The 23306-nt window shown below is 45.7% G+C and overlaps 1 protein-coding gene across 1 annotated transcript in view; it reads left to right on the forward strand.

Annotated features, from left to right (window-relative positions):
• The first annotated feature begins 2837 nt into the window (after positions 1-2837).
• The window catches only part of TASOR2 (transcription activation suppressor family member 2), a 25912-nt gene continuing 5443 nt past the window's right edge, over positions 2838-23306 (forward strand). The window contains exons 1-13 of the mRNA XM_029285626.1: positions 2838-2848; positions 4193-4212; positions 4956-5055; positions 6028-6128; positions 7836-7936; positions 9188-9303; positions 9370-9427; positions 10586-11270; positions 13850-14011; positions 15568-16435; positions 17190-17622; positions 18260-21937; positions 22786-22911. Coding sequence (XP_029141459.1) covers positions 2838-2848; positions 4193-4212; positions 4956-5055; positions 6028-6128; positions 7836-7936; positions 9188-9303; positions 9370-9427; positions 10586-11270; positions 13850-14011; positions 15568-16435; positions 17190-17622; positions 18260-21937; positions 22786-22911 — 6459 coding nt within the window. The remainder of the gene's footprint in view (positions 2849-4192; positions 4213-4955; positions 5056-6027; positions 6129-7835; positions 7937-9187; positions 9304-9369; positions 9428-10585; positions 11271-13849; positions 14012-15567; positions 16436-17189; positions 17623-18259; positions 21938-22785; positions 22912-23306) is intronic.

Here is a 23306-nt window from a genome sequence, read left to right on the forward strand (position 1 = left end):
TACCTGTGCTGCACTGAACATGCTGTCTGTTTGTTCTCCTGGAGATGTGGCATGATCTAAAACCAATAAATCCACACAATAAACAAATAAGAACGTTGTGTAGCCTGGCTAGATAAATTCTAACTAGAGCCAGTTAAGGCACCAGGCTAAAAGCCAGAGGGAGTTCTAGTCCTGCCTTAGGCATGAAAGCCTGCTGGGTGACTGGCCCAATCACCAGGTGCCTGTGAGTTCTAGTCCTACATTAGACATGAAAGTCTGCTGGGTGACTTTGGCCCAATCACCAGGTGCCTGCGAGTTCTAGTCCTACGTTAGGCATGAAAGTCTGCTTGGTGACTTTGGGCCAATCACCAGGTGCCTGTGAGTTCTAGTCCTACATTAGACATGAAAGTCTGCTGGGTGACTTTGGGCCAATCACTAGGTGCCTGCGAGTTCTAGTCCTACGTTAGGCATCAAAGCCAGCTTGGTGACTTTGGACCTGTCCCTCTCTCTCTGCCCAACCCATACAGGATTGTGGCTGTCTGGTGGATAAGATGTCTGGTAGATAATGTGTTCTACTCCTTGAATGATTTCTGAAAATAATAACGGTGGAATAGAAATAAATATGTTAAAAAATAAAATGAGGTTTCTTTGCTTTGGCACAGTTTGAGGAACAAGCCACCTTGAGCTGAGTCCATCCAACATGCAAAGAAAGCCAAACCAAAGCAGGCATTAATCTGGTCTTTTCCTAGATGCTAGAGCAGTTTTAAGATCTGTGGACTTCAACTCCCAGAATTCCCCAGCCAGCCATGCTGGCCTGGGAATTCTGGGAGTTGAAGTCCACAAGTCTTCAAAATTCCACCGTTGGACACCCTTGCACCTCCATGTTCTTAGTCCGCAGCTCAGAGCACCTTCGTGCCCCCCCAAAAGATAATATAGAGCTAACCATGGTTGGTCTAACCGTGGTTTAACTTCATCATGTGCCCCTGGTCAATAGAACCATTATTGTGTCTCCTGTTGGTTTCAATGCAGGACAAGGATCTCTTTTCAGTACAATAGGAAGCCGGTGCCTCCACCAAGGGAGAACTTGAGGAGGGCGGGCATTTTTTAACCGGCTGATCTGCGGAACTGAGGTAAGGCGTGTCGCCTGGAAGGCCCCGGTTGGGAGCGGCCTTTTGTGGCGGGAAGCCCTTTTTATTTATTTAATTGATTTAATGCATTAATGTTCTGCCTTTATTTATTTCTTCAACCAATAAACTCAAGGACGACGCATAGATCCAACACTCGGTTCCCCTATTTTCCCCACAACGACCCTGTGATGTGGGCTGGGCTGAGAGAGAGAGAGAGAGAAAGAGAGAGAATGGGACTGGCCCCAAAGCACAGAGTTGGCGGTTAGGTCTAAGGCGGGATTAAAACCCGCCGTCTCCTGGTGATTGGGCAAAAGTCACACAGCTGGCAGTTCAATCCTGCCTTAGTCATGAAACCCAGGTGAGTGACTTTGGCCAATCACCAGGAGACGNGTTAGGCATGAAAGCCAGCTGGGTGACTTTGGACCAGTCATCAGGTGCCTGTGAGTTTTAGTCCTGTGTTAGGTATGAAAGCCAACTGGATGACCTTGGACCAGTCATCAGGTGCATATAAGTTCTAGTCCTACATTAGGCATGAAATTCTGCTGGGTGACTTTGGGCCAATCACCAGGTGCCTGTGAGTTCTAGTCCTATGTTAGGCATGAAAGCCTGCTGGGTGACTTTGGCCCAATCACCAGGTGCCTGTGAGTTCTAGTCCTACATTAGACATGAAAGTCTGCTGGGTGACTTTGGCCCAGTCACCAGGTGCCTGCGAGTTCTAGTCCTGCGTTAGGCATGAAAGCCAGCTGGGTGACTTTGGACCTGTCCCTCTCTCTCTGCCCAACCCATACAGGATTGTTGGTGTCTGGTGAATAAGATGTCTGGTAGATAATGTGTTCTACTCCTTGTATTATTTCTGAAAATAATAACGGTGGAATAGAAATAAATACGTTAAAAAATAAAACGAGGTTTCTTTGCTTTGGCACAGATTGAGGAACAAGCCACCTTGAGCTGAGTCCATCCAACATGCAAAGAAAGCCAAACCAAAGCGGGCATTAATCTGGTCTTTTCCTAGAGGCTAGAGCAGTTTTAAGATCTGTGGACTTCAACTCCCAGAATTCCCCAGCCAGCCATGGGGAATTCTGGGAGTTGAAGTCCACAAGTCTTCAAAATTCCACCGTTGGACACCCTTGCACCTCCATGTTCTTAGTCGGCAGCTCAGAGCACCTTTGTGTCCCCCCCAAAAGATAATATGGAGCTAACCATGGTTGGTCTAACCATGGTTTAACTTCATCGTGTGCCCCTGGTCAATAGAACCATTATTATGTCTCCTGTTGGTTTCGATGCAGGACAAGGATCTCTTCTCAGCACAATAGGAAGCCGGTGCCTCCACCAAGGGAGAACTTGAGGGCGGACATTTTTTAACCGGCCGATCTGCGGAACTGAGGTAAGGCATGTCGCATGGAAGGCCCCGGTTGGGAGCGGCCTTTTGTGGCGGGAAGCCCTTTTTATTTATTTAATTGATTGATTAGTGCATTAATGTTCTGCCTTTATTTATTTCTTCAACCAATAAACTCAAGGACGACGCATAGATCCAACACTCGGTTCCCCTATTTTCCCCACAACGACCCTGTGAGGTGGGCTGGGCTGAGAGAGAGAGAGAGAGAAAGAGAGAGAATGGGACTGGCCCCAAAGCACAGAGTTGGCGGTTAGGTCTAAGGCGGGATTAAAACCCGCCGTCTCCTGGTGATTGGGCAAAAGTCACACAGCTGGCAGTTCAATCCTGCCTTAGTCATGAAACCCAGGTGAGTGACTTTGGCCAATCACCAGGAGACGGGGAGTTCTAGTCCCACCTTCAGCCTGGAAGCCAATTGGGTGACTTTGGGCCAATAGGCCCAAAGGGAGAAGGGCGGCATATAAATCCATGTTAAATTAAATTTAAAAAAAAATCACCAGGAGACGGGGAGTTCTAGTCCTGCCTTAGGCATGGAAGCCAGCTGGGTGACTTTGGGCCAATCATCAGGAGACTGGGAGTTCTAGTCCCGCCTTAAGCCTGGAAGCCCATTGGGTGACTTTGGGCCAATCACCAGGAGACGGGGAGTTCTAGTCCCGCCTTAGGCATGGATGCCAGCTGGGTGACTTTGGGCCAGTCACCAGGAGACTGGGAATTCTAGTCCCGCCTTAAGCATGGAAGCCAATTGGGTGACTTTGGGCCAATCACCAGTAGACAGTGAGTTCTAGTTCCGCCTTAATCAGAAAAGCCAGTGGGTGATTTTGGGACAAATACCAGGTGAGTTCTAGTCCCGCCTTAGGCATGGAAGCCAATTGGGTGACTTTGGGCCAATCACCAGGAGGCAGTGAGTTCTAGTCCTGCCTTAATCAGGAAAGCCAGCTGAGTGACTTTGGGCCAATCACCACGTGAGTTCTATTCCCGCCTTAGGCATGGAAGCCAATTGGGTGACTTTGGGCCAGTCACCAGGAGACGGTGAGTTCTAAACCCGCCTTAGGCAGGAGAGCCAACTGGGTGGGCATGAAAGCTGGTCGACTGATTTTCATGAGACAGTGAATTCTAGTCCTGCCTTAGGCATGAGAACTAGCTGGGTGACTTTGGGCCAATCACCAGCAGACAGTGAGTTCTAGTCCCGCCTTAGGCATGAGAGCCAATTGGGTGACTTTGGGCCAATCACCAGGAGGCGGTGAGTTCTAATCCCATCCTAAGCATGAAAGCCAGCTGGGTGACTTTGGATCAGCCTCTCAGCCCGACCCACCTCACAGGGTTGCCGTCGTGGGGAGAATAGGAGGAGGAAGTAGCTACATTCACCTTGACTTGCTTATAAAGTAATAAAAGACTGGATAAAAATCTAATTCATAAATAAAGACATTCCGACCGAATCCTCTGGTTGGACCGCTGAATAAAATTTTCCTATATTTTTTTCAACTCCAGAGCCATTCGGAGGCAGGCTCGGGCCGTAGGGAGAACCGCTTAATGACCCTCGGACCAGCGACCGTGGAGAATGTTGCCTCTGGGTTACAAAAGCTTGTAAGTAACCTCCTCTCCTTTCGCTGTTTTTCTTTTCTTTCATTCGCCGTTTTTCCCTGGCTCTGAAAACAACTCTCATTTTTTTCTTCTTTCTTTTTCACCTCTGCAGAGCTGAACATGAGATGAAAGGTAAAAAAATAAAATACTATTTCTTTATGTTTCCCCCCCCCCCATCCATTGTAACGATATCCTTCCTTTCCTACTCTCACCCACCCCATCCCACTATTAAGAGATTTTAAATTTCGGCTTCCTTTCCAAAGCTGCCAATTGGCAGGGGGTTGGACTAGACGGCCGTGCCTGGCTGAGGAATTCTGGGAGTTGAAGTCCACCAGTCATCAAAGGGCCAAGTTGGAAGACCCCTGTCTTAAATCTAACAAACACAATGGAGGCTGGCTGAGGAATTCTGGGAGTTGAAGTCCACCAGTCATCAAAGGGCCAAGTTGGAAGAGCCCTGTCTTAAATCTAACAAACAAAATGGAGGCTGGCTGAGGAATTCTGGGAGTTGAAGTCCACAAGTCATCAAAGGGCCAAGTTGGAAGAGCCCTGTCTTAAATCTAACAAACACAATGGAGGCTGGCTGAGGAATTCTGGGAGTTGAAGTCCACAAGTCATCAAAGGGCCAAGTTGGAAGAGCCCTGTCTTAAATCTAACAAACACAATGGAGGCTGGCTGAGGAATTCTGGGAGTTGAAGTCCACAAGTCATCAAAGGGCCAAGTTGGAAGAGCCCTGTCTTAAATTTAACAAACAAAATGGAGGCTGGCTGAGGAATTCTGGGAGTTGAAGTCCACAAGTCTTAAAGTGGCCAGGTTTGAAGACCCCTGATATAGACAGATAAATGGGAATAACTCACTTTTCTTTTTAAACCCTTCAGTGCTGCATCGTGCCTGGGAAGGACAGCTTTTCATTCAGCATCAGCAAGTGTGCCACATCGTCCTTCGGTCGCCTTTTCAGGCTTCGCTCCCAGCTCAGTTGTAAGTCCTTATTTATTTTTCTCTTCCACTGGAGTTAAGCCAAACACACCCCCCAGAAACCCCCCCCAGGACATTAAAAAGTACGTTCAAACTTGTGCTTGAATAGAGAAGAAGGGAAATAGATCTGTAAATAAAATGACTAGGGCTTTCCCCCCCCCCTCGGTGTTAAAGCGGTGGTTTTTTAATGAAATATTTTACCTTTGAAACTTTCCACCTGGATCCCAAAAGTGTGAGAAATGAGGAACTGATAGAAGAAAAATTTGGTAGCTCAGGGTTGAACTCTTGAGGTCCTTGATGCGCTCTGAGCTGAGTGGTTTTCTTGCAGACGTCTCATGACCCAACTAGGTAATGTCATCAGTATTAGAAGGGAGTGGGGTTTGTGGAGAAAGGAAAGGGGGAGAGGAAGAAGGAGATAGAAGGAATAAAGGGGAAGAGGGAGGGAGGGAGGAGGAGGACTCTGAGGTCCTTGGTGCTCTCTGAGCTGGGTGGCTTTCTTGCAGATGTTTCATGACCCAACTAGGTAACATCCTCAGTGCTAGAAAGGAGTGGGGTTTGTGGAGAAAGAAAAGGGGGGGAGGAAGAAAGAGATAGAAGGAACAAAGGGGAAGAGGGAGGAGAAGGAGGAGGAAGAGGAGGAGAACTGTGGACTCCTTGGTGCTCTCTGAACTTAAACTTGTTTTCTTGCAGACATTTCACGACCTAACTAGATAACATTATCAATCTACAAGGGAGTGGGGTTTGCAAGCCACTTACATATAAACAGAAAACAAGCCCTCCTCCATTATAATACTGACGTTACGAAGTTAAGTTATGAAACATCTGCAAGGAAACAACCAAGCTCAGAGAGCACCCAGGACCCCACAAACGAGGAATGGTTCTAGACTCCAGTTTTGGGGTTTCTTCACCTCTTTGGGATGAATCTGCTTTGGAAAGACTGAATCCCAACCCTTTTTCCCTTTTCTCCTTTCGTAGGCCAGCCAAGCTGGAATTCAAATATATCGTGCGGATATCTGAATTGCGGAAAAAATTGCCGGAAGCTGCATTTAAAAAAAACAGTTACTCCAATGACGAAGGTACACTTTTAAATTGTGTCACGCATTGCATTTATCTGGGTCAGGATGGTTCGCTTTGATTCTTTTCTTTCCAGCCCCATGGGACATTGGATGGGGGGGGGGAAGTGATTTAAGTGGGCTCATGACTCTGTTGGTCCATCAGTCCATCAGCGGGATAATTATGTGGAAACGGTGCAGAAGGGAGCCCAGATCTGAAACCAGTGTCACTTCCACGATGAGGTTGGCTGTGTGTAAATGATGGATGGATGGGTGAGTGGATAGACGGACAGAAAGGGATGAATGGGTGGGTGGGTGGATGGGTGGATAGATAGATAGATGGATGGATGAGAGACACAGACGAATGGATGGAAATGTAGTGATAGACATATAGATGGATAATAGATTGGTAGATAGATGATAGACAAATGAATGGATAGATTAGATCAGTGGTTCTCAACCTTTTTAATGCCGCGACCCCAACCGGTCGTAAGTCGAGGACTACCCAACCGGTCGTAAGTCGAGGACTTTCCCTGCCCGGGAGCGCCGCGCATGCATGGTTCCTCCCCCTGCATCGGCCGAGGCATAGCTGGCAAGCGGCAGAGACGGAGCAGGCCGACCACCAGCTGGCCCAGCCCAAGGGAGGTAAGGCACCTGCCGGAAAAGAGGGAAAAAATGGCGGACAAAAAAAATGGCGGACAGCGTTGCTTGGCGACCCCCGTGAAATGGTTGATCGACCCCAAATGGGGTCCCGACCCACAGGTTGAGAACCACTGGATTAGATGATAGACAGACAGATAGATAAATAGATGAGAGAGGCAAGATGGGATAGATAGATGATAGATAGATAGATAGATAGATAGATAGATAGATAGATAGATAGATAGATAGATAGATAGATGGATGGATGGATGGATGGATGGATGGATGGATGGATGGATGGATGGATGGATGGATGGATGGATGGATGGATGGATGAGAGACACAGACATGAATGGATGGAAATGTAGAGATAGACAGATGGATAATAAATTGGTAGATAGATGATAGACAAACTACTGGATAGATGGATGGATGGATGGATAGATAGATAGATAGATAGATAGATAGATAGATAGATAGATAGATAGATAGATAGATAGATAGATGAGAGACACACAGACATGAATTGATGGAAATGTAGAGATAGACATATAGATGGATAATAGCTTGGTAGGTAGATGATAGACAGACAAATGAATGGATAAAATAGATAGATAGATAGATAGATAGATAGATAGATAGATAGAGACACACAGACATGAATTGATGGAAATGTAGAGATAGACATATAGATGGATAATAGCTTGGTAGATAGAAGATAGATAGATAGATAGATAGATAGATAGATAGATAGATAGATAGATAGATAGATAGATAGATAGATAGATAGATAGATAGATAGATAGATAGATAGATAGATAGATAGATATGGGTGGATGGGTGATGGAGGGAGGGAGGGAATGGATGGACATTTCTCAGTAATACTGTGGGGGTCCCTGGCACTCTCTGAGCTGGGTGGTTTTCTTGCAGATGTTTCATGACCCAGCTAGGGAACATCAACAGTGCTAGAAGGAAGTGGGCTTTTCTTTATAATAGATTTATTGGACCATTGACATTGGATTGTTTTCTTTTTTTTCCTTTCCTTTCCTTTTTTTTTTTTAAAAAAAGTGTGCTTGGTTTTTCCTGCAGTCTGTTGTCAGCAGTTGTCGTTTCGTTTATATCAAGTGGAAATATTAGACGAGAGTGAACTAAAAGATCAGCTAATTGGGAGCATGAAAGAAAAAAACCTGGTGAGTTCTTAAAAATCTTCAGAATTAACTATTATTTTCTTTTGCAGGATGTGGCTTGGGGGGGGAGGGGTCTCATTCTCCAAAAATGCCCAGCAAATTAGCATTTTTAAAAATTTAGGAAGTCTTCCCCTTCTGGTGATTTACGAACACACCCATGTAGATTTTTTGATGGCAATGCCTCAATCTGTTTTTATAAAAAAAATTAATTGCTGGCTGAGGAATTCTGGGAGTTGAAGTCCGCCCATCTCAAAGCATGCTGGCTGGGGAATTCTGGGAGTTGAAGTCCGCCCATCTTAAAGCATGCTAGCCAGGGAATTCTGGGAGTTGAACTCCACCCATCTCAAAGCATGCTGGCTGGGGAATTCTGGGAGTTGAACTCCACCCATCTCAAAGCATGCTGGCTGGGGAATTCTGGGAGTTGAACTCCACCCATCTCAAAGCATGCTGGCTGGGGAATTTTGGGAGTTGAAGTCCACCCATCTTAAAGCATGCTAGCCAGGGAATTCTGGGAGTTGAACTCCACCCATCTCAAAGCATGCTGGCTGGGGAATTTTGGGAGTTGAAGTCCACCCATCTTAAAGCATGCTAGCCAGGGAATTCTGGGAGTTGAAGTCCGCCCATCTTAAAGCATGCTGGCTGGGGAATTCTGGGAGTTGAAGTCCACCCATCTTAAAGCATGCTAGCCAGGGAATTCTGGGAGTTGTAATCCACCCATCTTGAAGTTGCTAAAGGTGGAGAAACACCGGCTTAGCGTGTCGTTATACACAATTATAGCTTAGCGTACTGTCAAACCCAGTATATTTTGGTAGACAGACCACAGCTGAGTGCCTTTGAAAAAAGCAGCGATTCTAACTATGTACGTAGGCAGCATTCACACACGATACTAGGCCATTATTTTAATCACAGTTTCTTGAACAAGCCAGGATGGTCTATTTTTTTTCCCAACAACAGATTTTTGAATGGAACCCCAAACCGGCCCTGTTCTAGCTCAACATTCCATATAAAGACGAAGCTGTTAATGAAGGTGACGTGGCATTCTTTGATTGACACCTGAATTAAGCCAAACTGAATTAAAGCGGAATTAAACTAAAGGGTTATTTAAAAATATATATATAAAAAAAGCCCCCAGATGTGAAATTGCACGATAGGTGCCGGAGATTTGGGGATCAAGCCGGGACCCCAGTTCCGCTTTTCTCAAGCCATCTGTTTAATTCTCCGGATGGAAAAATTAACCACCTTTCTATGTTACAGGCACTTGTCAAATATGTAAATGACCGTGGAATCCTCCTCTTCCTCACCTCGTCCATCTTGGCGAAAGGAAAAGGTAAGGAAGGAGACGGACGGACCGTCAGCACCTTCGAATCCAGGTGGGTCTTCCCTGGAAAATTCAGTTCGAGACGGGAAAACATTGACACCTCGTTTTCTGCTTGCAGATTCCGAGTCAAACGATTTGACGACTCTCCAAGCTTTGTTTTTATTTCCATCGCCAGGGCCCAAATATTTAACAGGTAAGGTTTGTTTTTGCCAACACTGGGGATGCCTTAATCCCTATTATCGTTGTTTTTTTTTGTCCTACACTTTCTCCCCCCCCCTTATATTTACTTACTTGCTTATCTACCAGAATTTTATTCCACTTTTATTATTTTTATAAATAAGTCGAGGTGGCGGACATACCTAAATAATCCTTTTTCCTTCTGTTTTCCCGACAACAACAAACAAACAACCACATTCCTGTGAGATGGGTTGGGCTGAGAGAGAGGGAGGGGCCCGAAGTCACCCAGCTTTCATGCCTAAGGCAGGACTAGAACTCACCGTCTCCCGGTGATTGGCCCAAAGTCACCCAGCCGGCTTTCATGCCTAAGGCGGGACTAGAACTCACCATGTCTTGGTGACTGGCCCCAAATCACCAAGCTAGCTTTCATGCTTAAGGAAGGACTAGAATTCACGATTGCCTAGCGATTGGCCCAAAGTCACCCAGTTAGCTTTCATGCCTAAAATGGGACTAGAACTCACTGTCTCCTGGTGATTGGCCCAAAGTCACCCAGCCAGCTTTCATGCCTAAGGCAGGACTAGAACTCACCGTCTCCTGGTGATTGGCCCAAAGTCACCCAGCCAGCTTTCATGCCTAAGGCAGGACTAGAACTCACCGTCTCCTGGTGATTGGCCCAAAGTCACCCAGCTGGCTTTCATGCCTAAGGCGGGACTAGAACTCACCATGTCTTGGTGACTGGCCCCAAATCACCAAGCTAGCTTTCATGCTTAAGGAAGGACTAGAATTCACGATCGCCTAGCGATTGGCCCAAAGTCACCCAGTTAGCTTTCATGCCTAAGGCAGGACTAGAACTCACCGTCTCCTGGTGATTAGCCCCAAGTCACCCAGCTGGCTTTCATGCCTGAGGTAGGACTAGAACTCACCATCTCCTGGTTTCGTCTAGTCCATTAATAGGCCATCCATTTCATCCATAAAGCAACTCTGCCTGTCTTACACAACAGTAACTGTTTATTTTATTTATTTTTGTTGAGCGTGACTGAAGTTGCTTAGAAATGGCTTTTCTGTTTTGTTTTTCATTAGCCACAGACTGGAAACGCGAAGAGGGGAGAACTGAGACCCCCCAGAAGCTCCCCCTGGTCCTCCCCCTCTTTCACCAGGCGTTGGCAGAAGCCGCCAAAAATCCCGAACTGTCCCCTTCTAACGCTTTGGTCAAATTGCATATGGAGGAATTTGCAAAGCTCAATCGGAGTTCAGCGCCGAGCCGCGGAAACGCGTCTGGCCCAACTTTTATTCCCAAACTTTCATCTGAGACCCCCAAGGGGGACCCCGTGGACGATAAGTGCTCCCCCTCCTCGTTTTCCAAATTGGCGTTTTATCTGTCGGACCCCGAAAGTTACACGCTGGAGGTCTCCTCCGCCTTGGCGTGTTTGCAGGGCGGCTCTCGGCCGTCCGACGGTGGCGCGGATTTAAATTTGGACTCCTCGCCGTTGGACGGACCGGACAAAGCTACCAGAACGGGCCAGGCTCCCCTCGCCGGCACGTCGAAAGGCAGCCCCCCCGGAGAGCGATCCTTGCCGTGGACCAAACGGAAATCCAGCCGCATCCTGGGGGCCAGTTCAAAGAAGAAATGGTCACCTCTGAAGATGTACTGCATGCTGGAGAACAGCAGGAAAAAGACGAAGGAGAAGGAGAAGAGGAAGAAAAAGAAGAAGAAGAAGAATTTGCCCAAGGAAGCCGTGACACTCAGCATCCCCGTGGCTAAAGATCTCGGATGCCCAACAGATCCTAAAAAGCCTACCCTGAAATTAAAAAACATCCAGAATCCACTGAGAAGGAAGAGGGGTGAGTGTCATCTCAAACAAACCTACACGTTTTAATTTTATAATAATAATAATAATAATAATAATAATAATAATAACAACAACAACAACAACAACAACAACAATAATAATAATAATGATGATGATGATGATGATGATGATGATGTTGGAAGGGATCTTGGAGGTCATCTAGTCCAACCCCCTGCTGTCCATTTTGTCACAAGAAAGCCATAATTTCGGCTGATCAAGCATTCAGAAGCTGCTGTTATTATTATTATTATTATTATTATTATTATTATTATTATTATTATTTAATTTATAAGATTTTATTAGTTTTTTTCCATACATACAATAATAATTTTTCAACCAACGTGCTGTCTGAGTTTAAATACGCCAATACGTATTTAATTCCTAATCCTTTATTCTTTCCTCTAACCATCGGTAAAATGAGTCCCAAGTTTGATAATAATTCTGTTTCTTCTTTTTCTTTCAGTCTCAGAGTCAATCTGTCCATCTCTGCGCATTCTAGTATTTTTTTTTATTATTTCTTCACCTGGTGGTATTCCTTCCTTTTTTTCCAATATTGCGCAAATATTATTCTTGCCGCAAATCTTAATGTTCCACCCGCAAGATTAGCAAAAATGTTCAAAAATATGTCAGATAGGTGTTGGAAATGTAAACATAACTCAGGCACGTATTATTATCATATTTGGTGGACACGTGATAAACTGGCTGAGGAATTCTGGGAGTTGAAGTCCACAAGTCTTAAAGTGGCCACGTTTGAAGGCCCCCTGCATTATATCCTGCCTTTATAATTTTTTTCTTGACAAAGATGGTTTGAAGTAGCCGTATTTTGTTTAAATATGGAGATCCTGAAGCTGAAGGATGTCCTTGTACAGAACCAGCCCCTCCCCATCCCAACCAAATGCCCCCAAATCAACGGTCTGTTTGGGGGCCAAATTGAGGCCAAACACACCCGAACACGGCGAGGTAGACTCGGCAATAGTCTGGAGTCACAAAGCACCGTCAGCCGGGCGGTTCTCGATTTAAACCTTTCCGTGGTTTAGCGTGTTGTGTGTAATCCGACTGGGGTGTTAACGGAAATCCATAATGCGGTTTAGCACAGTAACCACATGGAAAGTGGTGTGAACGCCGTCAGAGGTGTTAGGTTGAGGGCTGTTGTTTTTGTCTGTGTTCGTGGAATGCAAAAGAAAAAAAAATAGAGATGCGGTTCTAAAAAAAAAAAAGGTAAAAGAGAGAAGCAGAGTAAATGGGATATACGTTCCCAATACTTCGTCTATAAACCATATCTATATCTAGGTCTATATTTCTCTCTATCTAATCCATATCCATATCCATATCCATCCTGCCTGCCTGCCTGCCTGCCTGCCTGCCTGCCTATCTATCTATCTATCTATCTATCTATCTATCTATCTATCTATCTATCTATCTATCTATCTATCATCTATCTATCTATCATCTATCATCTATCTGTCTGTGTCTGTCTCTCTCTGTCTCTATCTATCTGTCTGTCTGTCTGTCTGTCTCTATCTATCTATCTGTCTGTCTGTCTCTGTCTCTATCTTTCTGTGTCTGTCTGTCTGTCTGTCTGTCTATCTATCTATCTATCTATCTATCTATCTATCTATCTATCTATCTATCTGTGTCTGTCTCTGTCTGTCTCTATCTGTGTCTGTCTGTCTGTCTGTGTCTCTATCTATATCTATCTATCTATCTCTATCTATATATCTATCTATCTAACTATCTATCTATCTATCTGTGTCTGTCTCTGTCTGTCTGTCTGTCTGTCTGTCTCTATCTATCTATCCATCTATCTATCTATCTATCTATCTATCTATCTATCTATCTATCTATCTATCTATATCATCTGTCTATGTTTGTCTATATCTATCATCTATCTATCTATCTATCATCTGTCTGTCTATCTGTCTATATCTATCTATCTATCTGTCTATCTGTCTGTCTATATCTATCTGTCTATCTGTTTATCTATCATCTATCTATGTCTGTCTCTATCATCTATATCTGTGTCTATCTATCATTTATATCTATCATCTATCTATCTGTCTGTCTATATCTATCTATATCTCTGTGTCTATCGCTATCGCTATCGCTATCTGTCTATCCATCCATCCATCCATATCTAATCTATATCCATATCCATGCCTATCTATCTCTATATAGCTATGTATCTATTATCTATAATCTATATATCTATCTATATTAAAATACAATAGAGCCACTGAACTCCGGGATAGGAAAAACTTTTTAATAAGTATATATATATCTCTATGTATATATCTAAATATGTCTATGTGTCCATCTGTCCATCCCTGCCTCCCTTTTTTTTTGCCAGTCCCAATTGGGGTCGCTAAACGAGGACTGCCTATAAATCCTTTGCGCTGTGCCACCGCCAGAAAGCCGTGGTTACTCACTGGGCTTCACTTAGCAACCGCTTCACTTAAGGACCATGTTTACCAGTCCCAATTGGGGTCGCTAAACAAGGTCTGCTTATAAATCCTTTGCGCTGTGCCACCGCCAGAAAACCATGGTTACTGACTGGTTTGTTGTGTCCGCCAGGGGCCGAGGTTTTGTCTGCGGAATTCATTCAAGGTCCGAGTGCCTCGCCCGAGGGAGCCACGGAGGCTTCCGGCGGACCCGCCACGGAGGAAAAGAAGCCCCGGCTGACCGAGGTGGAGAAAGCCATGAGGAACGTGGACAATATGGACGCAAAACGACCAAGTAAGATGGCGGCCGTGATCCACATGTGGAAACCCTGGCCGAAAAAAAATGATAATTCTGCTTCCTGTCCTCCATACCTTCTCCTTGGGTTTTTGTTTTTGTTTTGTTTTTTAAAAAAAAGCTGGGGCAGGGATGAGAAGCTGGTCCAGGCGGTCCCCGACTTACAGCCATTCGCTTAGTGACCGTTTGAAGTTAGCGCTGAAACAAAAGGATTTACAAAATGGCGCAACCGGTTAGCAGATCAAAATCCAGGCGCTTGGCTGGTTCATATTTATGGCGGTCGCATTGCCCTGGGGTCACGTGATCACCACCTTCCCAGCCGGCTTCCAACAAGCAAAGTCAATGGGGGGGGAGCAGGATTCGCTTAACGACTGCACGATTCACTTAACGACTGCATTGATTTACTTAACGATTCTAATAACTCTAATTCTAATCATTCTAACTCAATAACTATAATTCTAATTCTAATCATTCTAATGCTAATAATTGCAATTCAATTCCAATTCTAATCCTAATCCTAATTAAATCTAATTCTAATCATTCTAATTCTAATATCTCTAATTCTAATAACTAATTCTAATCATTCTAATTCTAATATCTCTAATTCTAATAACTAATTCTAACAATTCCAATTCTAATTCCAGTTCTAATCCTAATCCTAATTAATTCTAATTCTAATAATTCTAATTCTAATAACTTTAATTCTAATAGTTCCAATTCTAATAATTCTAATTCCAATTCTAATTCTAATAACTCTAATTCCAATCATTCTAATTCTAATAATTCCAATTCAATTCCAATTCTAATTCTAATCCTAATTAATTCTAATTCTAATATCTCTAACTCTAATAATTAATTCTAATAATTCCAATTCTAATTCTAATCCTAATTCGTTCTAATTCTAATAATTCTAATTCTAATAACTAATTCTAATCATTCCAATTCTAATCATTCCAATTCTAATTCTAATTCTAATCCTAATTCATTCTAATTTTAATTAATTTTAATAACTTTAATTCTAATAGTTCCAATTCTAATCATTCCAATTCTAATTCTAATCCTAATCCTTTCATTCTAATTCTAATAATTCTAATTCTAATAATTCTAATTCTAATAACTAATTTTAATAACTTTAATTCTAATAGTTCCAATTCTAATAATTCCAATTCTAATTCTAATCCGAATTAATTCTAATTCTAATAACTCTAATTCCAATAATTCTAATTCTAATAATTCTAATTCAATTCCAACCCTAATTCTAATCCTAATCCTGATAATTCTAATTCTAATAATTCTAATTCTATCTTATCCCTTTCTTTTCATGCCTTCCCCCTCATGTTTTGCATCCAGGGATCATTTGGATCCCTTTTCCACCTCGCTAGATTTATCAACACCGAGTAGATCTGCCCGAATGAACCCACCCAGAGTTGGGTGTTCGTGATCAGATCAAACGAAGCCACCTCTGGAGATAAACATGCCTTTTTTTTCCTTCTATTTTTTCCAACCCAAACTACCTCTGTCCCCTTGTGCTAATATTTTTGTCTCTCCTTGCGCAGCCCCGAGGAAAAATGTCCACGGCGTGTCTTCAGAAAAGCAAAGGATCGAGGCCATCTCCATAAAAAACGACGTGGCTGCTGTGGACGCCCTGCGGACTTCCACAGGGGAAGAGTGCGATTCACACGCGTTGAACCTGTTGGCCGATTTAGCGCTGAGCTCCTGTAACGCTCCCTTGGACAGGAACGGTCGAAGAGACTTCGGACGTTTCCGTCCATCCCGGGAACATTGTCTACCGCGAGGGAAATTTTTGCACAAATCATCTGATCACGAATATCACAGGGCTACCAAGAAATGGAAAGGCACTTTCCTGCCCGGACAAACTTCCCGATCGTCTTTTTGGTCTGCCAGGGAGACCGGTCGGGACAGGGACTGGCCTTCGAACGTTAAGGACCGAAATGCCGTGAATCCCAGCAAAAAGAAGAATGCAAGGATCGACCTCACCAAATCTTCCCTGGCCCTTCCGAACGAGACCGGGGACCTGTCGGATTCAGGCGTCATGATTTCGTTGGAGCACTCGTACGCCTCCCCCATCTCCGAGACCCCCCCAAAGGGGACGCCGCGTTCTCCCGATTCGAGGAACGGGGTGAAGCAGGATAAACCGGGTCCCTTGGTTGGAAAAGTGCTTCCTTTCCAGCACCAGCAGAATTCGTGCCAACCGGGCAAACCGGTTACGAACCATTTATCGCCCGCTCGTTTGACCCTCATGGCGGCACGACTGAGGGAGGACTTTTCCGGCAATCGCCAAGTGACTTCTTGCGATAAAACAGTCCAAGTTACTTTCCAGTGGGAGGCGAAATACCCCTTCAATTTGGATAGCAAATATACTAATAATTCTTTAGAAAAAACCATCCTACGGGCAGTCCACGGGTAAGTGAGGGTCCCATAGACAAAATAAATACCTGGTGCGGTTTGGGAGTCAAACGAGTTTTTTCTGGGGATTCAAAATCACATCCTGGTTAGTTCCCAAATCAATTTTGGGGGTGTTGAGGGGTAAGAACTGATGGATCTGGAATTGGGTTCCATCATTTAGCAAAAACATTGATCCGGCAAACAGCAGCAGCTGTAAAGATGACAATTCTCTGTTGGGATTGTTAGAAAAAAAATCGACTGCAAAATTCAGCTTACTACAGATTGTTCTTGATTTACAACAGCTTGTTTGGTGACCGTTTGAAGTTACAACAGCACTGAAAAATGTGACTTATGACCACTTTTCGCGTTTACGACCGCTGCAGCATCCCCGCGGTCATCTGATCAAAATTCAGACGCTTGGCAAGCGACTCATATTTATGACGGTTGCAGTGTCCCGGGGGTCCCCGCGTGATCCTCTTTTGCGACCGCCTGACTGGCAAAGTCCAGGGGGACAACCACATTCACTTAATAACCGTGTGACTAATTTAACGGGGATTCACTTAGCAACATGTGGCATGAAAGGTTGTAATATGGGCGGGGAAAAAACGCACAAAAGAAACTTCTCGCTTAGTGATGGAAATTTATGGCTCAACTGTGGTTGTAAGTCGAGGACTCCCCATAGTCTGGTACATTTTGCTTGAGGTGTGAACTCTGGCGGGTTCCCGTTGCGAAGCCAAAATTCCCACTTTTGCTTCCTTTTCTTTAATTTTAGGCCCTGGGATGAAAGTCTCTCAGATAACATGGAGGACATGAGGCTGATCCTGCACATGTGGATGGCGCTGTTTTATAGCAAAAAGTTCCAAGCCCTGACGATACGAAAAGTGGTCGAACACAGTAACCCTGCGAAGTACGTGTCCCTGAACAGTCTGGTGGACCCTTTGGAGCCCATGGATGGTGGTGGTGGTGGTGGTGGAGCCTACATTTTGGAGAAAGGCTCGGCGGATTCTGTCTCGGAAGCTGTCCAGATACTTGCTGAAGGAGGGGAAGATGGATCTGTTTCTCCTTCCCAGAAGCTCCTCTCGTGTAACAAACTGTCCTCCACCGACTCCTTAGTGGAAGAGAGTCCTCTGACTAAACTTGAAGAGACCACGGACCTGCTTGAGAAGGAGGAACGGTCTCGTCCTCTTCTGAAGCCCGTTGAAGAGGTAAGGTTTTGGTTGGGCCCCTTAGAGCCAACGATGAAGGTGTAAATGGCTCCTCTGCGCGATGGATACCAGAATATTTATCGTTCAAGGTGGAATTGTGGGGTCCCTGGTGCTCTCCGAGCTTGGTGGTTTTCTTGCAGATGTTTCATGACCCAACTAGGTAACGTCATCCGTGCTAGGAGGATATAGGCTTTATGGAGGGGAGGGGGAGGAGAAGGGGAGGAGGAAAAGGAGAAGGGGAAAGGGAGAGGAGGAGGAGGAGGGGAGGAAAGAGAAAGGAAGAGGAGGAGAACTGTGGCTTTTTGGTGTTCTCTGAGCTTGGTTGTCCTCGCAGACATTTCATGACCCATTTAGGTAACATCATTAGTGCTAGAAGGGAGTGGGTTGGGGGAGGGTGCAGGAGGAGGAAGAGGACGACTGTGGGGTCCGTGGTGCTCTCTGAGCTTGGTGGTTTTCTTGCAGACTTTTCATGACCCGACTAGGGAACATCATCGGTGGTTGATGATATCAATGAAAATAAAGTTACCTAGTTAAGTAAATGAAATGTCTACAAGAAAACAACCAAACTCAGAGAGCACAGGATACCGTGATGTTTTGTTTAGCAACAAATCTGAAATCTGGCTATTTTTCTTTTCAGGTGGTTGAAGCAGAGCCCAAAAAACAACCCTTGCTTCACCCTGTGCTTCCTATTGAAAACCTGCCTGGGGTTGATGAAGGTGTGAACCCTCCAACGTGTCAAACCAAGGCAGACAGAAGCGAAGAGACTAAGTTAATTGGCCCTTCCCAAAACGATGCGCTTGTGTCTACGGGACTTCCGAACGGTTCGGGAAACGAACAGCCCATCGCAAGCACCGAAGTTGCCGTTTCCGTAACAGACAGGAGAATTGATGTTGGGTCTTCTTCAGAAGAGGTGAAGAAGGACGACCTCCTGGCTGGTGGTCCCAAGCTAGGAACGTCGGAAGCGGTGGGGTTCAAGGAAGACGTGACGTCTCGGGAACCCGCTAGTCCAGGAAGCAAAGTGCAAAATCAGCCTAGGCTTCATACTGATCAGGAAGAGGGAGAAAGCATGGACTTGGGATCCATTGATCCCGTGCTGTCCGAAAGGAACGATGCTAACATGGAAGTCCAAGATATGGATCTGGTTTCAGAGGACGAGGAAGATCTCGAGGAGAATGATGTGAAAAGAAGGAAAGAAACGGATGGTATGTGGGATGAAACATCATCCAGACAAGATCTTCTCCCATCTAGGGCATCACCAGATACTTTGTCCGGGCATCGGACAGAATTCCAGACTGTCCCAGAAGCTGCTGTAGGACCATCCTCAAGTTCTGTATCTCCAAACCAAATGGGATTGATTGAGATGGTCCCTCAACAGGCAAGCTCCTTACATCCAATGACTGTTGAAGAAAAGATGGCTGGATCAGCCAAGAAGATGGATCCCACATCTCCAAGGCAAATAGACAAAGTGGAGGACTCACACGATGAAGCGATCTTAGCAGATTCAGTTTCCATTCAAGCTTCCGGAGACTTCCCAAATGATCTAGCGACTGACGATGGACCCTTACAAAGTCAACAGGAATCGGTGGAAAGTCCTAGGGTTCCAAACCAAGTTGATCCGGTTGACCTTTCCTCAGTTTCCCAGGAAGACAACAGGATCCGTTTGTCCTGTCTGCCTTCATGGCAGGCTAGTCCTGTCCATCAACGAGCTTCTGATGAAGAGCCACCAAGGATCCAGAAAGACCATCTGGAAAATCCCCTGTATCGCATCTTTCAAAGTTCAATCAATCTGATTGAAGATATTTCTCAGGACAGCACAGAATTGACTGATCCATCTGTGCCTCTTTGCGAACCAAACAGCGACTTGTGTTTGAATTCGGTACCAAACAGTACTCCAACTCTGCAGGAATTGGTGGAAAACCAAGAGAGCTCCATTGCATCCACTCAAGGTCTTTCCCTGGCCAAAGAAATGGATTTGGTTGAAAATCCTGAAGGAGAAGACCATCCAGCTAGTCCTCTCCAGCGGGAAACTTCTGACGAAGCTGCAAAATTGCAGGAAGATTCCAATACCAAACTGGATTTGCCTGAGAATTCTGCCGTTCCCGAAGAAAAGGATGCCGTTCACCCAATGGACAATGTTTCGGGACGAGTTAATGACCCACAGCTTGTAGAGTTCGATTTTGGCACTCAAGAGGAGCAGACAGTCAGCCGGGGAGAAAAGATCCTGGTGAATTCTCAGCCCACAGAAGAATCCCTGAGCTTGGAGTTGCACGATGTAGAATCTGAAACTTCCTTCAAGAATGAAACGTGTTTGGGTCAAGAGAACATCAGAGATTCCTCTGCAAGAGAAGAAGCAGCCTCTGAGGATGAGGTTGAAAAATCAACGGTTACCACGGCTGCTGTAGCTGAAGAGGTCCACGCTTTAATGAATGAGTTGGTAGCCATGGTGTGTGCCACGATAGCTCAGAGTGAAGAAACGAGGGCTCAGAAGAGTTTAGATTGGATTAATTTGGACATGTTAGAGAGTGTGACACCTCCGGAGAGCGATGATGAGGGTTCCTCAACTGTCCAGCATTCCCATGCGGACGTGAAATGCGCTGATGAATGTTTAGAACAGATTTCCACCTTTGATGACCAACAGGAAGACTTGCAAGCCAGGGTACAAGAAGAGTGGTGTTCATCATCAAATGAGAACACGGCATCTGATCCAGGAGATGTTTTTGAAAAAGAAGAACTTCAAGAGAATGATGCTACCTCAGCTGCCACAGGGATCTTCTCAAGTTGTGGCACAAATCAAGAAGAGTTGGGCACCACCAACCCAAAAGGCAGATGGTTATGGCTTGAAACCACCGACTACGGTGCAAAGGTGGATGACCACGGTACGTCCACTTTGGAAAAAGTTGAGCAAACAAAGATTAATCCGGAAGAACCCATTTGTAACAGGGATGACCATTCTATAGGAGAAGATGTGGAGAACCCATCCTTTGTCCCAGCAGAAGGTCAGGAGGACTCTTTGGCAGAAGAACCTGATCCTTTGGTTGACGGAGATTCCAAACAAGCTCCAGATCACCAGGAAGACGAGGCCCAAGTAGAAGCAAAGGAGTGTCTGGGAAGTCTTGAAGACCCTCTACGTGATGAAAGGACACAGTTGACTACCAATTCTTCAAGCATGGATGTAGACTGGGGAGACGAGTCTCTGACGGCGGAGAGCAGCCAAGATCCCTGTGTTGATTGGTATCCCACAAGTAAACTTGAGAGTTTGGATCAACCAAGATTCAAGGCCTCCCCAAGCATTGAGTCCGAGTTTACCTGTAGTTCAGGTCCTGGGAAAGAGAGTTGTAAAGATGGGGATTGGGTATCCTCAGAAGCTAGCCAGAAGGCATCAGATGCCGGGTCCACGAAACACAACTTTCCTTTCGGTTTAAAAAAAGAGGATTGGTCATTATGGCTGTCTCTTGATGAGGACCATAAGCCCGAGCACTTCAAGGATTATATCAATTTCTCCGTCACCAAGAAGCACAAGGAGAAAACGAGGACTTTCCACTCGTTCTCCAAAGAGCACAGCCCTTTCTCCAGAGGTTTGGGATCGATCAACTCCTGGAGCAGGAACTGGGGTTTTCTGAGCAATCCGATTCAAAACATTGTAGACCTGGAATCCGTGCGATTCCATTGCAGGATCCGAGAGATCCTGAAGAGGTCACAACAACGTTCTACCTCCCGTGTGCTTCCCACCAAGAAGGTCCCACCTCAAGGGATAGGAGTGTTGGGGGTGCCGTCGAGAACAGTCTCCGAAGGGACAATTGCTAGGTTTCCTGTTAGGAGCAGAAGTCCGCTTCTCGTCACCGTTGCGAACTCAAACCCGAGGACCGGTGGCCGACGCGAGGACTTCTGCAGCCCGTTTCCTGCCACCCAGGATCCATTTGGCCCAGCTGTTGCACCGAGGAGTCAATTTGGACTCGGTCCGAAGCGTCCCATCCCTTCTTTGCACCTCCAGGAACTGACCTACCATAAGCTAAACAATTTCTCCCGGGACATCTCGTCCGTTGTCGAAGAGTTTGCCGAGTTCAGCAGAGTGATGGCCTTTGACCGCATGCGGACGTGCAACCCAGAGAGAGACCCCACTACTACCTCAGGAGAGGCGGGGGAGAAACGGTACCTACCTCAGCCTCCCAGGACGCTCGGCTACGAGGATCTCCTTGCCGCACTGCGCAACACACTACACTTCCAGCTGACAAACGTAGCCCAGGAAGCGTGCCGAAAGCCTTTCTCGTTCTATGTGATGGAAACGGAAGACGACCCGTTCTTCGGGAGAGTAAAGGTAGGGTGTGGCGGGGGAATAAAAATCTAATCAGTTATGGCCTTTGCCAGTCCCTTCCATCAACCGCCACAATCAAGCTGATCCCAACAAGATAGACGGTGAATCCTCTAATGAGCAAACGTATGTAGTACTTCTTACTCCTTTCCCCACAAAAACCCTGCGAGGTGGGTTGAGCTGAGACAGAGGGATTGGTCCAAAGTCAGCTGGCTTCCATGCCTGAGGCGGAACTAGAACTCACAGTCTCCTGGTGATTGGCCCAAAGTCACCCGGCCGGCTTTTGTACCTAAGGCAGGACTAGAACTCACGTCTCCTAGTGATTGGCCAAAGTCACCCAGTTGGTTTTTGTGCCTAAGGCAGAACTAGAACTCACCATCTCCTGGTGATTGGCCAAAGTCACCCAGCTGGCTTTCGTGCCTAAGGCGGGACTAGAACTCACGTCTCCTGGTGATTGGCCAAAGTCACCCAGCTGGCTTTTGTACCTCAGGCGGGACTAGAACTCACGTCTCCTGGTGATTGACCAAAGTCACCCAGCTGGTTTTTGTGCCTAAGGCAGAACTAGAACTCCTGATTTCTAAGCCGGTATACCTTAACCACTACACCAAACTGGCTGTTGTTTGAGGAGGATACACAAACATCCCCCCTAACAATTTGTGTTGTTGCTCAAATGGGAGTTGCATCAGACTGCATCATCTTCACGTAGACAGTGCAGAATGGCGCAACGCAACAGGTTTGTTCCACGCGCAGCTGAGTCTGCTAAAGCCAGGCGTCTGTGTGTGTATGTGGTTCTCCTCACCGTGGCTGTCGTTTTGTGTTTTGCGGAGGGATTTAACACCTGCGTCTCCTTCCAGAATTTGCTGAAAAGGGGAGGTCACACCGAAGTGGACCTACTGCAGCTGCGCAAAGGAAGCGATGTGGAAATGGGGAACCTGCTGGTCATCGTTCGAAACGAGGACATTTTCTTACACATCCACAAAGTAGGTTCAGAACTCACTTTCGGCTCTTCCGGGAAGTAATTCTCAGCCATTGATCACCAAGGGAGCGGGATTTCTGCCTTGTTGAAGACATTTTGGGGAATGTGGTAGATCACAGAATAACAGAGTTGGAAGGGACCTTAGAGGTCTTCTAGTCCAACTGCCTGCTCAAGCAGGAGACCCTATACCGACAAATACTTGTCCAGTCTCCTCTTTAAAATTACCCAGAGCGTCCACAACTTCTGGAGACAAGCTGTTCCTTCCTTCCTCCCTTCCTTCCCTCCCTCCCTCTCTCCCTGTCATTCCCATCTCCTTCCTTCCTTTTCTCCCTCCCTCCCTCCCTTTCCCATCTCCTTCCTTCCTTTTCTCCCTCCCTCCCTCATTCCCATCTCCTTCCT

The sequence above is a fragment of the Protobothrops mucrosquamatus genome, unplaced genomic scaffold, assembly GCF_001527695.2.
Source record: "Protobothrops mucrosquamatus isolate PMUCROS unplaced genomic scaffold, P.Mucros_1.0 scaffold1967, whole genome shotgun sequence".
Classification (NCBI taxonomy): Eukaryota; Metazoa; Chordata; class Lepidosauria; order Squamata; family Viperidae; genus Protobothrops; species Protobothrops mucrosquamatus.